The 17,273-nt window shown below is 31.1% G+C and overlaps 1 protein-coding gene across 4 annotated transcripts; it reads right to left on the bottom strand.

Moving 5' to 3' along the window:
- Positions 1-8,697: 8,697 nt before the first annotated feature.
- Positions 8,698-16,882, bottom strand: LOC140673886 (sulfotransferase 1C4-like). 4 transcript variants are annotated; one of them, XM_072907124.1, is made up of 6 exons: positions 16,630-16,882; positions 16,137-16,398; positions 15,303-15,402; positions 14,081-14,403; positions 13,374-13,468; positions 8,698-9,119 (listed from the first exon to the last, which is right to left on the bottom strand). In XM_072907124.1, exons 2-6 carry the CDS (start codon positions 16,342-16,344, stop codon positions 8,898-8,900), a joined length of 948 nt encoding a protein of 315 aa, XP_072763225.1. In that variant the 5' UTR covers positions 16,345-16,398; positions 16,630-16,882; the 3' UTR covers positions 8,698-8,897. The 4 variants fall into 4 exon arrangements, with proteins under 4 accessions (XP_072763225.1, XP_072763226.1, XP_072763227.1 ...); XM_072907125.1 differs by having other exon boundaries at positions 16,137-16,386; XM_072907126.1 differs by having other exon boundaries at positions 16,137-16,368.
- Positions 16,883-17,273: the final 391 nt, after the last annotated feature.

Genomic DNA, 17,273 nt, shown 5'->3' with positions numbered 1-17,273 from the left:
ACTACCATTTTAATTAGTCTAATCAATCTTATTAATAGATTGAGTGTGTGTGTGTGTGTATTCGCGGGTGTTACATCAGTTCGGAGGGACGTCAGTCAGGTAAATTGGAAGTGGAAAAATAAAAAAAAAGGATTTATTACCTGACTGGTATTTATACAATAATATTTAAAATTCTAAGGGAAGGGCCAGGAAAATAATTATGCTTTTTCGAAGGTAATCGTGGAAGGGGGGAATTTCTTCCAGAGAGCCTCTATCGGAACGGCGAGGGGATATCTAAGGGGAGGAACCATGGGATAACGGATCCCGCAGGGTTGTTCGCAAGGACGAAGTGTAATGTTTTCAAATCTACAGGACCGGGCCTGATTGTATACGAGCCTTTTGGGAGGGGATGTCGGATCCCTGGGAGATTATTTATTAAATATTGGATAGGATAAGAAAGAGGCAATAGGAGATGTGAATCAAATTATAAGTTATTTTATATAGGTGATGTGTCGCAAATATATTGACATTAAGTACATTAGTAACACTCTATAAAAAGACGGGAATTATAATAAAAATTTGAACGTTTCGATTCATGTTTTGAATCCTCTTCAGCATAATATATAAAATAAATAAGTAAATTATAAATAGATAAAAACGAAATTCATGAGAACGCATCGCATAATAAAGGCGTAAGCAATGTATGAACTAAAAATCGTGATCGTATTCGCATGATTAAATGGATCAATGCATTAGAACCGTTGTACATATTTGTTGCATGTTAGTTGTATAAATTACATATATATAAAACGATCCAACTTGTTCGGCTCTTTTATTGTTTACACGGCTTGCATAATAATCCCGTGAGGCAATTCTCCGAGGTTTCCAGACCGAGGGAGGTATGCAGTTAGATTGAGGGGTTAAGTCTGTATTAATAAAATGAGTATAATAAATATCTGTTTGTAATAAAGTTATTTACCGCTACTTTGTGTATAATGGTGGTGACTCAGAAAATGCTTATAGAATATGCATTCCGTTTGCGTGTTGTTAAATCTATGGTATATGTATCGCGCAACTGATATTTAACGTGTGGTTATGCCGATGGTACAGGTGGTAATGAGCTCAAGGGCGAAAAATACATTTAAAATGGAAAGAGTTAGATAGGTGACATTAGATCTTAGGCAGTTTGTTTATTATATCATCGTAAATAGCTGGCAAACATTCTATATCTGTTTGTAAATTTATGCTGTTTATTTGTCGTTTGATGTATAACATTTCAAATATCAGTCTTTTTGTGTAATAGAGCTCATTGTCTAGTATTTGTGCATTGTCCCAGTCAAAGTCATGATTGTATGTTAGGCAGTGGTCAGTGATCACTGATTTGTTGTTATTGGGCTTCATTATGTTGGTCTTATGTTCTTTTATCCTAGTATTCAGCTTTCTGCCCGTTTCTGACCAACATATGAAGCGTCGCAATTTAGACAATTAATTTTATATAGTTAGAATAGTTTCGATCTAGTCAACAAATTATCTGATTTACATATTGATAATGATTATGAGTTGTTTTCGCTAAATGTAATCTCACTGTTCACTAACATCCCGATCAATTTAGCAGTAGAAAGCATATCAAAGAGATGGCAATATATTACAAATAATTGCAACATCCCGGAACCAAAATTTTTAACAGCAATAAACTTAATCTTAAACTCGACATACTTTGTTTTCAATAACAAATTTTACCAACAAACTTTTGGCACACCAATGGGCTCCCCACTCTCTCCATCATCGCCGACATAGTCCTACAAGACATAGAGGAGAAAGCATTGACGTTATTGAATTTTACCCCTCCCATTTACTTTAGATACGTAGACGACATATTAATATCGGTACCTCCAAAATTTATTGACCAGACATTGACAATTTTTAATTCTTTCCATAACAGAGTACAGTTCACAGTGGAAAAAAATGACCACAACAAGATTAACTTTTTAGACCTCACACTCATTTTAACTAATAACCATCTAATATTTGATTGGTACCATAAGAATACGTTCTCGGGTAGATATCTTAATTTCCATTCCCAACATTCTAACAACCAAAAAAGAGGCACCATAATAGGCTTAATTGATAGAGTATTCTTATTATCACATCCCATGTTCCATGAAAAAAATATCAAATTTATAATAAAGATTTTACTGGATAACTCCTATCCAACTGATTTTATATTCAAAACAATTAATAACCGTATAAAGTTTTTAATTAACAATAGACCACCTGACAAAAAATCATAAACATCCAATAATAACTCATACTTCACAATTCCATATTTGCAGTCAGCAACTGATAAAATAAAGAATGCTCTAAAAGATGTCGACATCAAATTAGCCTACTACAGCATAAACAAAAACAACAAATTTATTAAGACACACAAAGATCCTATACCTATTCCCATGAAAACAAACGTGGTATATAAAATTAATTGTCTAAATTGCGACGCTTCACATGTTGGTCAAACGGGCAGAAAGCTGAATACTAGGATAAAAGAACATAAGACCAACATAATGAAGCCCAGTAACAACAAATCAGTGATCACTGACCACCGCCTAACATACAATCATGACTTTGACTGGAATAATGCACAAATACTAGACAATGAGCTCTATTACACAAAAAGACTGATATCTGAAATGTTATACATCAAACGACAAATAAACAGCATAAATTTACAAACAGATATAGAATGTTTGCCAGCTATTTACGATGATATAATAAACAAACTGCCTAAGATCTAATGTCACCTATCTAACTCTTTCTATTTTAAATGTATTTTTCGCCCTTAAGCTCATTACCACTTGTACCATCGGCATAATCACACGTTAAATATCAGTTGCGCGATACATATACCATAGATTTAACAACACGCAAACAGAATGCATATCCTGTAAGCATTTTCTGAGTCACCACCATTATACACAAAGTAGCGGTAAATAACTTTATTACAAACAGGTATTTATTATACTCATTTTATTAATACAGACTTAACCCCTCAATCTAACTGCATACCTCCCTCGGTCTGGAAACCTCGGAGAATTGCCTCACGGGATTATTATGCAAGCCGTGTAAACAATAAAAGAGCCGAACAAGTTGGATCGTTTTATATATATGTAATTTATACAACTAACATGCGACAAATATGTACAACGGTTCTAATGCATTGATTCATTTAATCATGCAAATACGATCACGATTTTTAGTTCATACATTGCTTACGCCTTTATTATGTGATGCGTTCTCATGAATTTCGTTTTTATCTATTTATAATTTACTTATTTATTTTATATATTATGCTGAAGAGGATTCAAAACATGAATCGAAACGTTCAGATTTTTATTATAATTCCCGTCTTTTTATAGAGTGTTACTAATGTACTTAATGTCAATATATCTGCAACACATTACCTATATAAAATAACTTATAATTTGATTCACATCTCCTCGCTCCTATTGCCTCTTTCTTATTTACTTATTTATATTTAATAATTCGGAGCTCTTTCTGTAATCTTATTATTGGATAGGATCTTGAGGCGGGGGACGAGTAGGTTCTTGGTGTTTAGAAGTTTCGGCGTTCGCGTTTTTTTTCCCGAGATCGACGACGACCTCGGCAATATCGCGAAGGGCTTCCCAAATTTCATCCGATTCTTCTTGGGAATCAGGTGAATTGTAGGGGGAAGATGGAGGTGAATCACCAAGAACGATGGTAGAAACTGCTGAGGGTGGACGGGGAGAGGGTTCAGAGGTAGAGGGAGATTCGTTGGAAGGGCCCGGTAGACCGAGCGGAGCTGGGGAGGGCTGTTCGTGAAAGGATGATGATATAGGGTGTGAAGGGGGAGGGGAATCGATAGTGACACGAGGAAATGGGTCAGGTGAGGGGGATGGTTCCGGCTCTCTCGAAGGAGGAAGAGGAAGAGGAATATTTGTTGAAATAGGAGGGGAGATGTCAGTTTTTGCTTGCGGGTTTGTTTGTTTAGCTATCAGTAAATTAAATAATTCTACATTAATTTTGAGAAGTCTACAATAAAGTTTTTATCAGCTAACGCCCTAGCCGCGACTCTGACCGTGCGATGGTTACGGCGCCGTTTGTTCACTCTTGCGCCCGACTTAATTTTCCGGAGGGTGGCAGGATCCACTATGAATCCCCGCGAGAAAATGTTAATGTTTTTTTTTCTTTTTGAAAAATAGTTCTTGGTCGAATTATTTGTTAATTTACAAAACTAATGAGAATAATGAGACAAACCGAGAACAAAAGGTAATATAAAAAATTTGACAATAATATTAAAATAATAGGCTTTAAATTAGTTGTAGTAACGGTACGACTATGCAAATTGACAAAGTTTTTATTATCAGTATTAGGATGAACGAGGAAGGGGTATAAGTTCCTTTAACTGTATTCGGTAACATGAGTGGAAATCCAGGTATACACAAATACTGGTAGGAAGGGAAAAAATAAAAAGGTTACCTTTAACTGTATTTAGTAACCTGACGTGTGAATGTCGGTGTACATAAATACAAAAGTAAAAGAGAAATAAAAAAGATTACCTTTAACTGTATTTAGTAACCTGACGTGTGAATGTCGGTGTACATAAATACAAAGGTAAAAGAGAAATAAAAAAGATTACTTTTAATTGTATTTAGTAACCTGACATGTGAATGTCGGTGTACATAAATACAAAGGTAAAAGAGAAATAAAAAGATTACCTTTAACTGTATTTAGTAACCTGACGTGTGAATGTCGATGTACATAAATATAAAGGTAAAAGAGAAATAAAAAGATTACCTTTAACTGTATTTAGTAACCTGACGAGTGAATGTCGGTGTACATAAATACAAAGGTAAAAGAGAAATAAAAAGATTACCTTTAACTGTATTTAGTAACCTGACGTGTGAATGTCGGTGTACATAAATACAAAGGTAAAAGAGAAATAAAAAAGATTACCTTTAGCTGTATTTAGTAACCTGACGTGTGAATGTCGGTGTACATAAATACAAAGGTAAAGAGAAAATAAAAAAAAGAGAATAAAGCAGAGGGGAGGAAGAGGGGACAGGCAAATTAAAATTGAAATATTAATACTTAAATTATTTACTGATAGACCAAGAGCTGTTTCAATGACTTTAAGTTTGAGGGGGAGTAGAAATCGTATAAAATTACTTATTCGAGACTCACTACTTTTTGAGTGCGTTGATCGGTTTTAAAAGCTGTAGAAGATCTTGGCAGTGGATTCAGCGGTGTCGGTCTGAATCTGGTAGTAACTCTGGTTGGCGGTTCAGTCCTTCTTATTGGATGGCACAATCACTTACAGTGTTCAACACTTTTTATTGTTTTAAACTTTTAATTCGCTTACAATGTTTGACGCTTTTTATTGCTTAAAATTTTAAAATCCGCACTCAACTACTACACAGAGAGTCTGTGTTAAATATTAGGCGTACCATACGTCGCCACACGAATCGAAAGTATTAATGTTCGAAAGTGTTAACACCCGAAGGGTTAAATGTCGAGATGGAGGGTCAATTCCGTGTCTCGAAGTCGAGGTAGAAGAAAATAGTTCGTACCGTACGAGTAATAGTGATGGAGATGATGATGAATATACTGATACTGATTCTGATACCGAAAAAAACTGATGTCGCGGCGTATTGCTTCCGCATTATATACTAGGATTCGTACCTCCTCTCCATTGGACAATTGGACGAATTAGAATTTTAATTAACGCCCCCTTATGCTTAGGGGGTTTCCTTCGACTTCGAGTCTCAAAAATTTCTTCTCTATTGGTTCAAGAGATTTTTCCATTTGGCCAATGAGGAGTTTAGTACCGTCAGAGTCGCTTATCGATATTTAGAAATTTATTATAAACAGCTGTCACTTTAGGTGGTCCGTCAAGCGAGCTCTCTTATCTAATGCTTCTTAAGTTTTCGTCGCCGTTTCAAATTTATGATTGCAGTTCTAAACAACTGCCTCGAGTTACGGCGACTCTGTTTTATTTAAAATTCTTTTGGAGTTTAAAGAGCCGTTCAAATGTTTATTCTTTATTAGATTTCTAAGACTTCTTTGGTTGTTTTATTTAGAGTTGGTCTTGCCTTACGAAGGTTTGTTAAAAAATTTTATTCTCCACGTAACGTAATATTCGTGAGGTGCGACTAAAGTGACAGCTCTCACGGTTTGATATTTCCCGTATAGAGTTCTTAGAATCATTATCTTTAATTGTTTATACATTCCTCTCGAAAAGAAAGAATCGTGAAGTCTACAGGACGTAACATAATCAAATTGCGACATATTAATGATTTTTGACTTTAAGTTGTTTTCACATAATAATTTGGTCATTACAAAAAATGTTTACATCTTATTGATTGAATATAATAATCACCTTTGTTACCTATCCTGTTTATACGATATATTTGCTCTCTATAGTCTAGTATATTTAGTGATTAGATAAAATACAAGATATCTCATAAAATATTCATTTTTCGATTATTTTACCCTAATACTTTTATGCACAGAATAATGAGACAAATCAATTGGTGTAAAGAAAATACATAGTTATCTTTAAGAAAAAATCTGAATTTGCAAATAGCAGTTACACATTTTTACTTTAACATAATTATGTGTTTTAATTACGCCAATTGATTTGTCTCGTTATTCTGTGCATAAAAGTATTAGGGTAAGATAATCGAAAAATAAATATTTTACGAGATATCTTGTATTTTATGTCAAAATATTGCAACTTTGAAGCCTTATAACGCGAAAAGTACTTCACGAAAAAATATTTGATTATAGTGTTTTGGAAAGCTCTCGAAGTCGGTTACAAGAATGTGTAACAAAAAATTAGGTGTTTCATTTAAAAAAATTGAGGTTACCTTTACGTGACCTTCAAGTGACTCTCCAAGGTCAAACTAATAGTACCATCTTATGTCCCCCTCGAAACCATACAACTTTTGTCTAAAACATTTTTGTCTAAAACTTATGAATTCTGAGATATTTTCAGTGGAAAGATTAAAGATCTACCCTGTATACATATATAAACAATTTTATATTTTTACTATATAATATTTAACTATATATAATATATTATATGTATATATTATATATAATATATAATATATAATATTTTATGCTATATAATTATATTCTAATACATATAATTTTATTTATACATATATATAATTACATGCAATATTTATATCTCGTTCACTGAACTCGTGTTGCACTAAACTGTATGAGTGCTGCACTAGGTTTGGTCGACACTATCTCATTTCAGTGCAACACTAACGAGTTGAGTGTTGATTGGACCTAGTGATGCACTTGTACAGTTCAGTGCAATATGAGTTCAGTGTCAGTGTAAATCTATCGAATTCACTATCAGTGCAATTCAGTGCCTTCTGCACTAATGCAATGTGTTTCAACCGAACGTACAAATAACACTGAACTGGGATAATGCAGTTCAGTCAAACACGTTTTCACTAGCATATGTTTTTAGTGAATTATCAACCGATTACACATAAGATTCTGAACCAGTGAAGGGCAAGCCAATCAAACACTAAATACTGAAAGAGTACATACACACTCAGTGCGCATTAGTGCATCCAATTCGCCATAAGTAAATGCGTTAACATTTTTAGACTATGTTGTATACCTAGAGAAGACTGTATTCATTATTTCAACAACTGTTTTAACAATAATGTAACCAACAGTAACGCACAACTACATGTAATAACCGCACAACAAGAAGTTACTCTTGCATCGATACCCGTCGAAAATAATGAAACACTTCAGTGTAGCGAAAACAATGATTATGGCGCGGGAAGACAGCGTTCTCGAAATTACCGATTATCAAATCTAAATTAATATGTAAAAATATCATCTTGTATCACCTAAAATTTATACTACCAATCGCTATATTTGTAATCAACTTATATCTTATAATTAATCGTATTATGTTAGGTTAAGCTGTATTGTATTAATCTAGAATTAAGTTACTGTTAGGACCTTCCGTACTCTATTACTTTAAGGAAGTTCTCCACTTCAAAGGGGGGAGGTGTTATGTACCGCAACTTTTTCCACGCAAATATTTCACTAATAGATATCTTATTAAGAGACAGCAGTTTTTCACGCTAGATGTGCATAAGCCACAAGACATTCTTAATATCTCTTCGCGGGATATCTCTTTCAGTTAAGCGATAAACGCATCACTCCGAGATGCCACACGACTTTATCTGCACGTGGGGACCTCTGAGAATGAAGGTCCAGCGATATAAAACGTAGTTAGTTCTCGTCTGTACTCGGCCTCAGCAACATCTCCGAAGTTTTATAATAAAAGCACTGAGCATCGTATCCCCGATTACATTTTTATTTCATTACGTCGCTTGTAACAGAACTTGATCATTGTGTACATAAACATGTATTAAATTAATTAGTTCATTACATCCACAATTACATAATTTTAATCTCATGTATATAATTTTTTATTTTTATCTATATTACCTGTCATATCAATTACTATACACTACATTACTTTACTCTATTGTTATTATTAATCGTTTAGTTTATTAAATGAAAATGTTTTAAACATCCACAAAATGTTTGCAAACATGTTTGTTAAAGCTTTTTGATGGATATTTTTACGGCTTAACAAGTAATAAAATTATAAAGGAATTTTTATAATAAAATAAGTTAATTATTTGATCAAAATATATAGCTCTTAGAAAAAATATAAATAAATAAATGCATTCATTAAACAATCAAACTTTAACATCAATATTCTTTTAATCAAATGTTTAACTCCTTAATTGTTATTGTCTTTATTATTATTAAAAAATAGGAAACGCAAATCAGTATCTCTGAGATTCTGTTCAATCCATTTGTCTGCTCTTTCATCGAGTTCCTGAGTAAACATTCTTCCATCCACCAATGCCACCTTTTCTGATAAATTCCCCTTCTTCTACAATGCCACAGGCAGATAACTCAGAGTTGTTTACCATTGGATTGTTGCGGAAATTTGTAATCTTTAAATAATCTGCCACTTTATCTATCTCTTTGTCAGTGTATGTTTTGCCTAAAAATTTTGCTACTTTCTTAATCGTCTTTAGAAAATCCTGAAAAACATTTAATATTTTTATTTCAGTATATGCATCACATAAGAGTTTTGGAAGTGAAGAGGAAGGAGAAATCAGTTAATAAATAAATAAATAAAATAAATATATATTAATAAAAGGTAAAAAACGTAAAGCGTAATAGAGATAAATATTATGACATAATTATAAACATAAAAATAAAATTAAAAATTAAAGATTTATTGTTAAGTAAATCAATAAGTTTACAAAATGACAAATTATCGTAATAAATAAAGGTTGAAAGAAACAAAATAACAATGAATAATAAAAAAACGGTAAAGAAAATTAAAATATAATAACGGTTTACAACAAAAAAAGCGGACGTTTCGGCTTGATTATTCAAGCCTTTGGTTTTTTCAATAAACAGAGTGCTCCTTTGTTTTCTTATTATTCCAAAACACGGGCAAGATTAGATAAAAAATTTGCCTCCAACCTTAATAAACAAAACGGAATATTTAAAATTAAACCTATGCACTATTTTTACTCACATTCATTTTCAGATAGATCGACACTGAACATAAATACACATGATAGGTTTCCTTCTTCCGATAATTTTCGACCACTTTATACACCTAATAATATGGAAGTCCGTATTGAGCCCTTACCTTTCTCAAAAACTCGATATGACTTACTTACAGTAAACACCAAATGGTTTATCAATTATTCGTCCTTAACCATACCAGAAAATATCACTAGTTTTTACTACTTTACAACTTTAGCTTACCAACAAACAATATTTCAAACCTTACCATTGATTTTATTAAAAATTTTGAAAACAATATAAAAAGACTACCACCTGAAAAGCGCATAATTATAAGAGGTCGCGTTTTGTTAATATTTTAAATTCATTACCTTCTTACCGATATCCGCATAATCCTCACATTTTTAAACTTTCAAAATTGAGCAACACTACGAATAAGTTTTTGAAGAACAACCCGAATCTTATTTTAACTCAAATTGACAAGGGAAATATTACTGTAGTATTGGACAGAGATAAGTAATTGAAAAAATTGAATATTTATTGGAAGATAAGAACACGTACTTATTTTTAAAAAAATGGAAAAACAAACAATATATTTCCCTGGTTTGCTATCGTTCTCTTTCCTTCAGTGAAGGTTCTCTTCCTAGAGAGCTTATGGTCTTCCTAAGGTTCAGAAGGTTAATTGCCCCTTCAGATTAATTGTCTCTTCCGTTAATACTCCACTGTATAATTTAGTGCTTTTTTTACACAAAATTATAGTAAAGAGCTTCCCTCCAGCCAAAAGTCATGTTAAAAATAGTTTTGACCTTGTCGATAAATTGTCTAATTTGAAATTAAAAAGCAATCATCGACTTATATCTTTGGATGTTGTTTCTCTCTTCACCAATATTCTTATTGATCTTGCGATTGATAGCGTTACAAAAAGATGGTATCTTATTGAGAAAAATTGTGATCTCCCTAAGTCTGAATTTCTAGATGCATTGAAACTAATTCTTAACTTTATCTTTTTACCTTTAATAGATTATTTTACCGTTAAACTTATGGTACTCCCATGGGTTCCCCCCTCTCTCCTATCATAGTAGACATAGTTTTACAAGATTTAGAGAAGGCTTTACAATCGATACTTTTTACTCCACCTTTTTACTATCGTTACGTGGACGACATAATACTGGCTGCTCCTTCTAATATGATAAATCACACATTGTCTATTTTCAACTCGCTCTATCCGAGACTACAGTTCACTTTGGAAATCGAATCAAATAATAAGCTGAACTTTCTTAATACTACCCTAATTGTTAGTAATAATAGATTAATCTTTGACTGGTTTCAAAAACATTCTTGCTCTGACAGATACCTGAATTTTTTCTCTCAACACCCGATATGTCAGAAGAGAGACACTATCATTGGACTTATTGACAGAGCTTTTTCATTATCAAACCCGCGCTTCCATTCAAAAAATACTTGTTCCATTATTAACATATTATTAAATAACAGATACCCACTCAAATTTATTTGTAACATAATTAATCATCGGTTAAAATTTTTATTTCAAAGAAAAAAATACGCTAACCTTGATAATAATATACCTAAAAAAGAAAAATCCTCATTTTTCACTCTTCCATATTTACCTTTTTTAACTGAATAATTCAAAAATATTTTTAGAGACGCTGACACTACAGTTTCATACTTAAGTTTTAATAAGTTGAACAATTTTATGAAAGTACATAAAGACAAGATTCCTAAATATTCCAATACTAACGTTGTTTACAAGATAAATTGTAATTTTTAAAATTATTAGATTCAAATCTCTAGTAATCAATTAATAATAGGTAATATAAGTAGAACGACCAAACTAGCCAATAATGTCTTTATTTAATATTACGACGACGTTTCGACCATTTGGTTGTGGTCCTTTTCAAGTTTAAATTCGAGTGAACAAAGATGTATAACAATGTGTTGTACAAGTAGAAGTTAATTAAACATTTCGCTGTTGTAGATATTGATATGACGAACCAACAAGTGACGGAACACGTCTTGTCAAACTTGTATAACACATTGTTATATATCTTTGTTCACTCGAATTTAAACTTGAAAAAGACCACAACCAAATGGTCGAAACGTCGTCGTAATATTAAATAAAGACATTATTGGCTAGTTTGGTCGTTCTACTTATATTACCTATTATAAATTGCAATGATTGTGACGCTTCTTACGTAGGACAGACTGGTAGAAAACTAAGCACAAGAATAAAAGAACATAGACAACACATACACAAGAACACCCATCTGTAGAGAATACCAAATCTGTTATCACGGAACATAGAATTAATTTCAATCATGAGTTTAAGTGGAACGATGTTGGTGTTTTAGACGTTGAGTCTCATTACAATAAACGCCTTATTTCTGAAATGTTACATATTAAAAAACAACATAACAGCTTAAATCTGCAGACCGATAATGTCTACCCGATTTATATAATAACATTATTGACAAACTCTCTGCTCCGCTACCTCAATACCAACAAGTATAAATAACGCTCTTAATAGACGAATTTCGACATTAGTTCACCGTCCCCTGTGTTGAATGCCTTCATTAGAACAACTCTTTACTACGTTCATGGTCACCTATACATCATATTAATAATTTTTTAAGTAAGTAAAATATGAATTTGCTAATTGCTGATTGTTGAAATACTTGTAATTTTCCTACACGAGTTTATCGTCGAATTCTTATACTTTAGTTCTTGTTACTTGTCTTAGATTTACCATCTTCCATTTACATCATAAAATCAAAAGATGTTACAAGAATTTTATTTTAATTTCGGTGCATACCTCTTAACCAACCAATTAGAGAGGTCAATACAGGTTGTTACTTTAGGACACTCAGTTTATTTATTGTTATTAAACTTAGACAGTGAAATATGATTCCAAATTACTTTATTATATATAAACAATTTTTTACACCTCTGACTTCTTGCGGTTTAATTTAATTTATTATGTACATTGTTTGATTACAATTATTACTTTTGCGTTCCGTCTCATTTCTTTACGCTGAAAAAGGCTTGAATAATCAAGCCGAAACGTTCGCTTTTTTGTTGTAAACCGTTATTATATTTTAATTTCCTTTACCGTTTTTTTATTATTCATTGTTATTTTGATTCTTTCAATCTTTATTTATTGCGATAATTTGTCATTTTGTAAACTTATTGACTTAGCAATAAACCTTTAATTTTTAATTTTATTTTTATGTTTAATTATGTCATAATATTTGGTTCTATTACTCCTTACGTTTTTTACCTTTTATTAGTTTTAATTATTGAGCCTGTTTATCAATTGTTTTAAATATATATTATACAGTGTCCCATAACTGATGAAAACTAAGTTACAGCTGGCTAAATTTTGCCTATTTTTTAAATTTTATTAGAGTAAACTCTATCTGAAATTAACTGAAGAATGCGTTTTGGTAATCTTTTAACTTCAAGTTTAGTTTGTGAAAAGTGCCCTTTTTTCAATTGCTCATAACTCGGAAATTATGGATGTCTCAACATTTTCGAAGAAAATCCTGAGGAAAAAAATCGTCTCCAAATGATCTCAAGAATTTGCCATTAATAGATTTTTCACCAATTACAAGAGACTCTGTATATATTAAGCTTAAAAAGTTTAAAATAAATAATTAATAATGTATATTAGATATATGTTTAAAATATATATATGTATAAAGCGCATGTTTGAAAATAAAGATAGAGTATATGCTTACATATGTCATTTCTTCGTAAAACAAAAAAAGAAGATTTGGATGATCTTTCATGCTCCAAGCTTCCTTCAAGTGGGACCAGTATGGTGACCATGGGACTAGAAAAACAAATAATTAAGAATCCCTTTCACGTTGATAAGAAATTATTTAAGTAACAAATATATAAGAAACAGATTTTATTATCAGATAGTAAGATAGATATATTGCTTGAAAATGGAGAAATTATATTTATACATTCGCGATTCTTAACCACTCATTTGTTTGATATATCTCATATTGTGATTATAAAACTAGACTATTCTGTGATTCTAGATTTCTTCAAAATTTAAATGTCTTTCAACAAGAATTATTATATTTATAAAAAAAATTAACTCAAAGTTTTAAAGATATTTGACAGATATTCAAAAAGCCTTGTTATTGTTTTTAACAATATAAAATCTCATTAATCAAAAAATTACAATACATAAAAATATTTAAGATTAAACACAAAAGTTGTATACATTTCTTAAAATTATGTAAATTAACTTGCATGCTCACAAAAATTTATAATTACAAAAAAAAAAAATAGAAACGTCTATCATTAAAAATATAATAAATCTGTGTATAAAAAGAAATAAAAACTTAATATTTATGTCAATTATAAGTTAAATAACAAGAATATCTATGATGCAATACAGAGATCTTTTTTCTCTAGATTTTATTCTACTTACTAAGGTCGGTTTCAAAGTAGTTCCAAAAGGCGGCAAAGTTACCGATATAACCCTGAGTTTTGAATGCCTTATCCAAAAAGAACAAAGAAACAGCAACATCTTTAGGATTACGAGCCACGTAAACAATCTTGCAACCAACATCTAAAAGTCCTGGCAACATGCTGAAGGGAAAATGTGTCTTAATAAACCTGGGCGATGGAATCGCGGCGACAATCTCATAGCCAGGCTTAGCTATGTCAAGACATAATTGCTGTTTGATGGGATCGTCCTTATTGTTTTCAAGAAATTCGCTGGTCACCTCGGAATGATGAAGCAGGCTAAATCTGAAAAGATATGTATGTACAGATCAAATGATAAAAAATAATCAAAAATTATAAGAATTTACACATATATGTAATGCTTTGTATGATATACAGAACGTCCTGGTAAAGGACGTAGCAATTTCTCGTGGGCAACAGAACAGGTGTAGAACAGGTAAAAATAATCTCATAAGTTTTTATAAAATTTTTTTCTAAATTGCATTTTTCTTTAAAGTTTAAATTTAAGAATCATTTTTTTTTAATAACTTTTATATTACTTTGTAAATCTTAATAATGTATAAGAACTTTTTTTATTATTAAGTGAAGATCTTTAAAATAGTGTGATAGATTTTTTATATCATCTCGGAGAGCCAAAATCGAATCACCTGTAAGTCTTTTAACTTACAAAACTTTAAAGCCGATAGATTTTTTTATGTTTAAATTATATTTTTAGATTCTTCACATCTTTCTCTAAGAAAACGGTATTCTTGTTTTATTTCGTTAAAACTAACTGTTTAAAAAAAAACGCATTTGATCGAGAGAAAGTAAACCTTTATTCGTAATAATTGAATAATGATTTTTAAGTAAGTAAAAAAAAGATGCTTATTCCCGCGTAAAAAACTATGTATTAACTGTAAAAAAAATTTATCTCCAAAATCGTGTTATTTTACAATAAAAATATATCTTACAAAAATTAATGATGTCAAAAAATTATGCTAAGTGAAAATAAAACTTATTAAAATATTTTAATAGTTGTTTTAATTTTCTACATTATATTTTACAAAAATTACAATATCAAAATAAAAAATTATATAAAAATTAAAAATTAATACAAATAAAAAAAATAAAAATAGCACTTTTTTTTTACTTTTTTTTTATTGTAATATGTATACATGCTACATAAAAATATTTTTGTCACATACTCGAGAAAAGGAAAACGCTCGGCCAAATATTTTTTTTCCGCCAACTCAAAATTTAAATTATTGCATAGCAGCCAAACTAACTCTTGTGTCAACGTAGTTCCTGAAAAACATATAATTTCTTATTTATCTTGGTCAAACAATATTAATAAAATATTTAATTTAAAAAGATAACTCATAGTTATGGAAAACTGAAAAATTTTTTTAAATTCTAGCGCACATAGTCATGAAATATTAAAAATTAATAAAAACGCTTGAAAAATATTGGGATGCTAATTTAAAAATATAAAGAACCGGAACTTTTTAATTGAAACATATCTGTAAAGATAAATATCTTTGCAATGTCTTTTTCTTTTGACATTTTTATTGTTTGAGTGTAAAATATATTATTGTCATATTAAAAATATAAATATAGAGTGTCCTGTAATTGGTGAAAAATCTGCTAATGGCAGATTCTTAAGATCATTTGACGACGATTTTTTCTCATCAAAAATGTCAAGGCACCAATAATTTTCGAGTTATAAGTGATTGAAGAAGAGACGCTTTTTGCAAACTAAACTTTTTGGAGTTAAAAAATTACTAAAACTACATTCTTCAGTTAATTTCAGATAGAGTTTACTTTAATAGCTTTTTTAATTTAAGGCTTAATTACAAAGATATGCAATGATAAAAAATTGGAAACTTGATGACGTCTCCCGATATTTTCGCTGAGGAAAAATCGACTTCAAAAATCTGTCATCAGCAGGTTTTTCACTAATTACGGGACACTCTGTATATGTCAATCAACAAATCACAATTACATTTATTACACTTAGTTCTGCAGCAATTGACATATACCTGATCTAGGATAAGATACCACCCAAGTGTCGTCTGGCCTGGCTTTGAAATTGTAGAAACCAGTACCCTGTTGTATCCACTTATATGGAAAAAAATATTTTTTTGGTCCCACAAAAACCCATCCTGTCCTTTCGCCTTTGAACATCTGCAGCATTTCTTTCGTTTTCGTCTCTGACAAAAGCTCATATTTTGGAATCTGTTGGGCCATCTTCGTGTTTTAATTCTTCTAATTCTTGATTGCGATTTAACACTAGATAGTTAGCTATAATGTTTCACACACTTGCAATTCATCGATAAAAAACTTAATAATTACTATCAAGAATCTATGAATCGAGTATGTTACTCCACAAAAAGATCTGATCATTTCCTTTATGTCAGCAAGATTTGTTTTCTTTCACACTAATTATCCTTTCTCATTGTTTTTAATTAACATTTAATTAACATTTAATATTAATATAATTTTTATCAACTATAATAATGTTTTCTAACTCACCGACGCAGATTAAGATATCCACTTTCTGACAGCCAACTAGTGAGTTAAAGAGAGTCCGTTACATACTATTTATAGTACTTGCCGATGATATAATGACCTCAAAGAAAATTCGGGTCAATTTCTCCGATTTACTGTACTTTCTTCTTGGAAAGCGCAAATGTTCTCAGAATATACGCAATGTACGTTTATGATATTCTCAGAACGTTCTTAGAATCTACATATGCTGTTAGGGTTATAAAATAAAATTGCTCTTATAAATTTCGATTCGAGCACCAAAAAAATTGTGTTCTCTATTTTAGAAGAATTCCTTCTAAAGCTTTCCTCCAATAAAATATTCTAAAAAATTCAAAATATTCCCCTCTAATGATCTTTTGTTAAGAATAGTATATGAAATAAAGAAAATATTCTTAAATTGTATCATACAAACCCTATTTGCGCTTACACCACTAGAGGGCATAACGGTATATTTTTCCCGTAGATAGAAAAACCTCTCGCAAGATATAAGAACCCCAAGAGAGCTTAGTATCGGGGCTCTTAGCCCTGAAGATGCAAACTCCACGTTTACGAACTTCATTGCGTGCATTACGCTGTTTAATCACGCGGCATCCATCCGGAAGTCTCCAGTTTAGACAATTCTAATGGCC

Source organism: Anoplolepis gracilipes, chromosome 15, assembly GCF_047496725.1.
Source record: "Anoplolepis gracilipes chromosome 15, ASM4749672v1, whole genome shotgun sequence".
Taxonomy (NCBI): domain Eukaryota; kingdom Metazoa; phylum Arthropoda; class Insecta; order Hymenoptera; family Formicidae; genus Anoplolepis; species Anoplolepis gracilipes.
Note: the sequence above shows the minus strand (reverse complement) of the source record. Positions and strands in the feature narration are given on the sequence as shown.

Bases quoted from the DNA above. Each gene is read 5' to 3' on its own strand.
- LOC140673886 (XM_072907124.1), bottom strand. From the start codon at position 16,344: ATGGCCCAACAGATTCCAAAATATGAGCTTTTGTCAGAGACGAAAACG. The intron at 14,404-15,302 runs GTATGTGACAAA...ATATCTTTTCAG, and splicing joins GAGCGTTTTCCTTTTCTCGA to ATTTAGCCTGCTTCATCATT. The intron at 13,469-14,080 runs GTAAGTAGAATA...TTGTTTTTCTAG, and splicing joins CTACTTTGAAACCGACCTTA to TCCCATGGTCACCATACTGG.